This window comes from Malania oleifera, chromosome 6 (genome assembly GCF_029873635.1).
Source record: "Malania oleifera isolate guangnan ecotype guangnan chromosome 6, ASM2987363v1, whole genome shotgun sequence".
Lineage (NCBI taxonomy): Eukaryota > Viridiplantae > Streptophyta > Magnoliopsida > Santalales > Ximeniaceae > Malania > Malania oleifera.
In genome coordinates this window covers 91,797,680-91,802,077 of record NC_080422.1, presented here as the reverse complement: position 1 = coordinate 91,802,077, position 4,398 = coordinate 91,797,680, and the positions used below count along the sequence as shown (strand labels likewise).

The window sequence follows — 4,398 nt, the reverse complement described above, 5'->3', positions numbered from 1 at the left end:
CCAACTCTTACAACAGAAGAGTCAAGAGGGGCACGTCCTTCCCCAACCGCAAAAGAAACCCAGCGCAGACAAACAAGCTGACGAACTAAGGGAGAAAGAAGAGAAAACTCAACCCAGCAAGAAGGTAGAAGATGCAAATAGCGTGGACGTCAACCAACAAAGATCCACCGAGCTCGAGGAAAGAATAAAGAAGATAGATTACATAGAGAAGATGATGAAAGAGGGCAGAACCAGGCCCTACCACGGGGAAACATCCCTAAAGTGCACGGAATCTCCGTTCAGCAAAGAGATCATGGAAGCTCCATTGCCCAGCAGATTCAAGATGCCCACCTTTGAGAGATACGAAGGTTTGTCTGACCCCATTGATCACCTGGAATATTTCAAAATGTTAATGCAGCTGCAAGGAGCTCCGGACGCCATCATGTGCCAAGCGTTTGCTACCATCCTTAAGGGTACCACCAGAGACTGGTATCGAACTCTTCGACCAGGATCTGTTGGTTCCTTCCAAGGGATGGAGCAAATGTTCATCGGCCATTTCCTTAGTAGCCGAAGAGTTGTCAAAACAACAGGCCATCTAATGAGTATGGTGCAAGGGGATCGGGAGACTTTAAAGAACTTCATGCACCGTTTCAACACAGCGACCCTAGAAATCCGCAACTTGGATATGGGGGTAGCCTTGGCCGCCCTGACAACGGCTCTCCAACCCGGAAGTTTCTTATACTCCCTTGGAAAAAAACCTCCAGTAGACATGGGGGAGTTAATGATTCGAGCAGAGAAATACATAAACCTAGAGGATATGATGGACACGAGAGGAAATCGTCTAGAGCGGAAAAGGAGAAACAACGGCAGAGAATCTGGAGACGCGTATAGACCTACAAAAAGGCACGAAACTAGTGCGACACAAATAGGTCAAAAGAGTAGAGGACAGCACAACAAGTTCTCCACCTACACACCTCTAAATTTACCGCGCTCAGAGTTGCTGATGCAGATCAAAAAGAAGGACTACGTCTCATGGCCCGAACCTATGCGAACGCCTCTACATAAGCGGAACATGTCCAAGTTCTGCGCATTCCATAGGGATCACGGCCACGACACAGAAGAATGCATTCAGCTAAAGAAAGAAGTCGAAGTCCTAACAAGAAGGGGACATCTGTCAAGATTTGTCAAGAAAGAAAATTCACAAAGGGAATCAATCGAGCAGAGGAGGCACGGCGCAAAAGAGAAGGAAGAGCAAGCTATTGGGGAAATTGCGGTGATCTTCGGAGGATCCGCCAGTGGAGGAGATAGTGGAAGTGCACACAAAAGATATGCTAAACAAGTGCTGATGATAGAAAAGGGGGAAACCAGTAGCAAACGAAACAAGAAAGGTGACGCCATAACCTTTGACAGCGGAGATGAAGAGGGAGTGCAGCAATCGCATGATGACGCACTAGTGCTCTCCCTACTCGTAGCCAATTACATGGTTAGGCGTATACTGGTAGACAATGGGAGCTCGGCCAACATCATGTTCTGGTCGGTCTTGGTAGGGATGAAGATCGGCAAGGAACGATTGAAGCCCGTCTCGACCCCTTTGGTAGGATTTGGGGGAGACACTGTTCACCCCTTGGGAACCATCACGTTACCAGTGACAACAGGGACGACCCCGCAGCAGGTAACAACGTTGACGGAGTTCCTGGTGGTTGACCGACCTTCGGTGTATAATGTCATCTTGGGTCGTCCATTCCTTAACGCAGTTCGAGCGGTAACATCAACATACCACCTCAAAGTTAAGTTCCCTACACCACAAGGAATAGGATATGCCAAAGGAGATCAGGCCGCTGCCCGGAGTTGCTATGTAATGGCCTTGAAAGGGAAGATGGAGGCCAAAGAAGCTCTAACGGTGGAAGACCTGGAGGTCAGAGGAGAGTATCCCCAGATCAGTACATTACACGAAGATATCAAACACATACCACTGCAAGGCCACCAGGAGAGAAGTGTACAGATTGGGAATCACTTGCCCGATACTTTGAAAGCAGAGTTGACTGAACTCTTGGACGAATTCTCTGATTTGTTCGCATGGTCGGCTACAGAAATGCCCGGCATCGACCCTGCTGTGATAGAGCACAGGTTGCAGGTCAACCCCAACCACCGACCTGTAAAACAGAAAAAAAGGAGCTTCGCGATGGAACGGATCAAAATAATTGACGAAGAGGTGACGAAACTGTTGCAGGCCAACTTCATCCGAGAAGTGGACTACCCCGAGTGGCTGAGCAATGTGGTCCTAGTCAGAAAGCCCAATGGAAAATGGCGCACCTGCATAGACTTCACGGACTTGAATAAAGCGTGCCCAAAGGACAGCTTTCCTCTCCCTCGAATTGATCAGCTAATGGATTCGACCTCGGGACACGAGCTCCTCAGCTTCATGGACGCTTACTCAGCGTACAACCAAATCCCTATGAGTCCCGCGGATGAGGAAAAAACTTCTTTCGTCACCGAAAGGGGTTTATATTGTTACCGGGTGATGCCCTTCGGCTTAAAAAATGCGGGGGCCACATATCAGAGGCTAGTGAACAAGATTTTTAAAGAACGGCTCGGAAAGACAATGGAAGCTTACGTGGACGATATGTTGGTGAAGAGCATGGAAGCAGGGCAACATTGTAAAGACCTGAGGGAAACGTTCGAGCTCCTCCGCCGGTACCACATGAGGTTGAATCCCTCGAAGTGCGTGTTCGGCGTTTCTGCAGGTAAATTCCTGGGCTTTATGGTGACTCACAGAGGTATAGAAGCAAATCCGGATAAAATACGAGCGCTGCTGGAGATGGAAGCTCCAAGGACTAAAAAGGAGATACAAGTTCTGACCGGAAGGATAGCCTCCCTCAGTAGATTTATCTCCTGCTCAGGCGATAAAGGCTTACCTTTCTTTAGAGCACTGCGGAAGAAGGGAGGATTCGAATGGGGGGAAGATCAGGAGGTAGCCTTCGAGCAGCTTAAGCAATACCTCGGATCCCCTCCTCTCTTGACAAAAGCAAAGAATGGGGAAGACCTCTATCTATACATAGCTTCCACAGAGAATGCCGTCAGCTCGGTCTTGGTCCGGGAAGAGGGTAGAAAGCACCAGCCTATATATTACACAAGTAAGGTGTTAAGTGGCGCTGAGAAGAACTATTGTACGGTGGAAAAAGCCGCCCTCTCCATCATCTGTGCAGCGCGCAAATTAAGACCCTATTTTCAAGCCCATAGGGTTGTCGTGTTAACAAACCTGCCCATGAGACAAATTCTACAGCGACCGGAGAGTTCGGGGAGAATGACGAGGTGGTCGGTAGAATTAAGTGAATTCGACATACAGTATCAACCGAGGCCCGCGGTCAAGGCTCAGGTACTCGCGGATTTTACAGCAGAAAGGCTCCCCGAGTCATCCACCAAGTCGGAGGAGTGGACACTGCACGTTGATGGGTCCTCTAATGCTGCTGGAGGGGGAGCCGGGTTCATCCTTTCTGACCTGGAGGGCAATGAAACTCTCTTCGCCCTAAAACTGGAGTTCACAGCAACCAACAACGAAGCGGAGTACGAAGCCCTGTTAGCCGGCCTGCGATTGGCGGAAGCATTAGGGGTGGCACAGATCAAAGTACTGAGTGATTCCCAGCTGGTGGTAGAGCAACTCAAAGGATAATTCGAAGCTAGGGATCCAAGAATGAAGAAATATCTCTCCAAGGCAAGAGAATACATAGAGGCATTCATCCAGTTCGACATAGAACATGTACCCCGAGAAGAAAATAAAAAGGCGGACGCACTAGCGAAATTAGCTTCGGCAACCGGTTCGGAATGGAAAGACACTATCTATCTTGAACGCATAGGAAAACCCTCATACGAGGGGACAGAATTAACTCAGTGGCGTCCGAATTCAGTAAGGACGATTGGAGAGCGTCCTTATTCCTGTACCTCCAGGACGGATCCTTACCAAGAGATAATAAGGAGGCTCAAAAGGTGAGGAAGAAAGCGGCAAGATATACGTTGATGGGACGGGAGCTCTATAGGCGATCCCTTACACTACCCTACCTCCGATGTTTAAGAAAAGACGAGGGGGAATACATACTACGAGAAATTCACGTAGGAGTATGCGGAAACCACCTTGCCAGTAGGGCTCTAGCCCACAAAGCTATGCGACAGGGATTTTACTGGCCCACAATGAGGAAGGACGCGGTTGAGCTCGTAAAAAAATGTGACAGATGTCAAAGGTGCGCAATTGTACCACGCGCCCCCTCAAGTCTACTCTCTCCTCTAACGATTCCCTGCCCTTTTGGTTAGTGGGGGATAGATATCCTTGGACCTCTTCCACAGACGACTGGCCAGAAAAAATTCTTGTTGGTAGCAATAGATTATTTCACTAAGTGGGTAGAGGCCGAACCCCTAGCCACCATA

General features: G+C 48.9%; 1 protein-coding gene across 1 annotated transcript; it reads left to right on the top strand.

Moving 5' to 3' along the window:
• The first annotated feature begins 211 nt into the window (after positions 1–211).
• LOC131158706 (uncharacterized) lies at positions 212–1,683 on the top strand. The gene is made up of 2 exons (XM_058113569.1): positions 212–1,006; positions 1,468–1,683. The coding sequence occupies exons 1-2, from the start codon at positions 212–214 to the stop codon at positions 1,681–1,683; spliced, it is 1,011 nt and encodes a 336-aa protein (XP_057969552.1).
• The last annotated feature ends 2,715 nt before the right edge of the window (positions 1,684–4,398 follow it).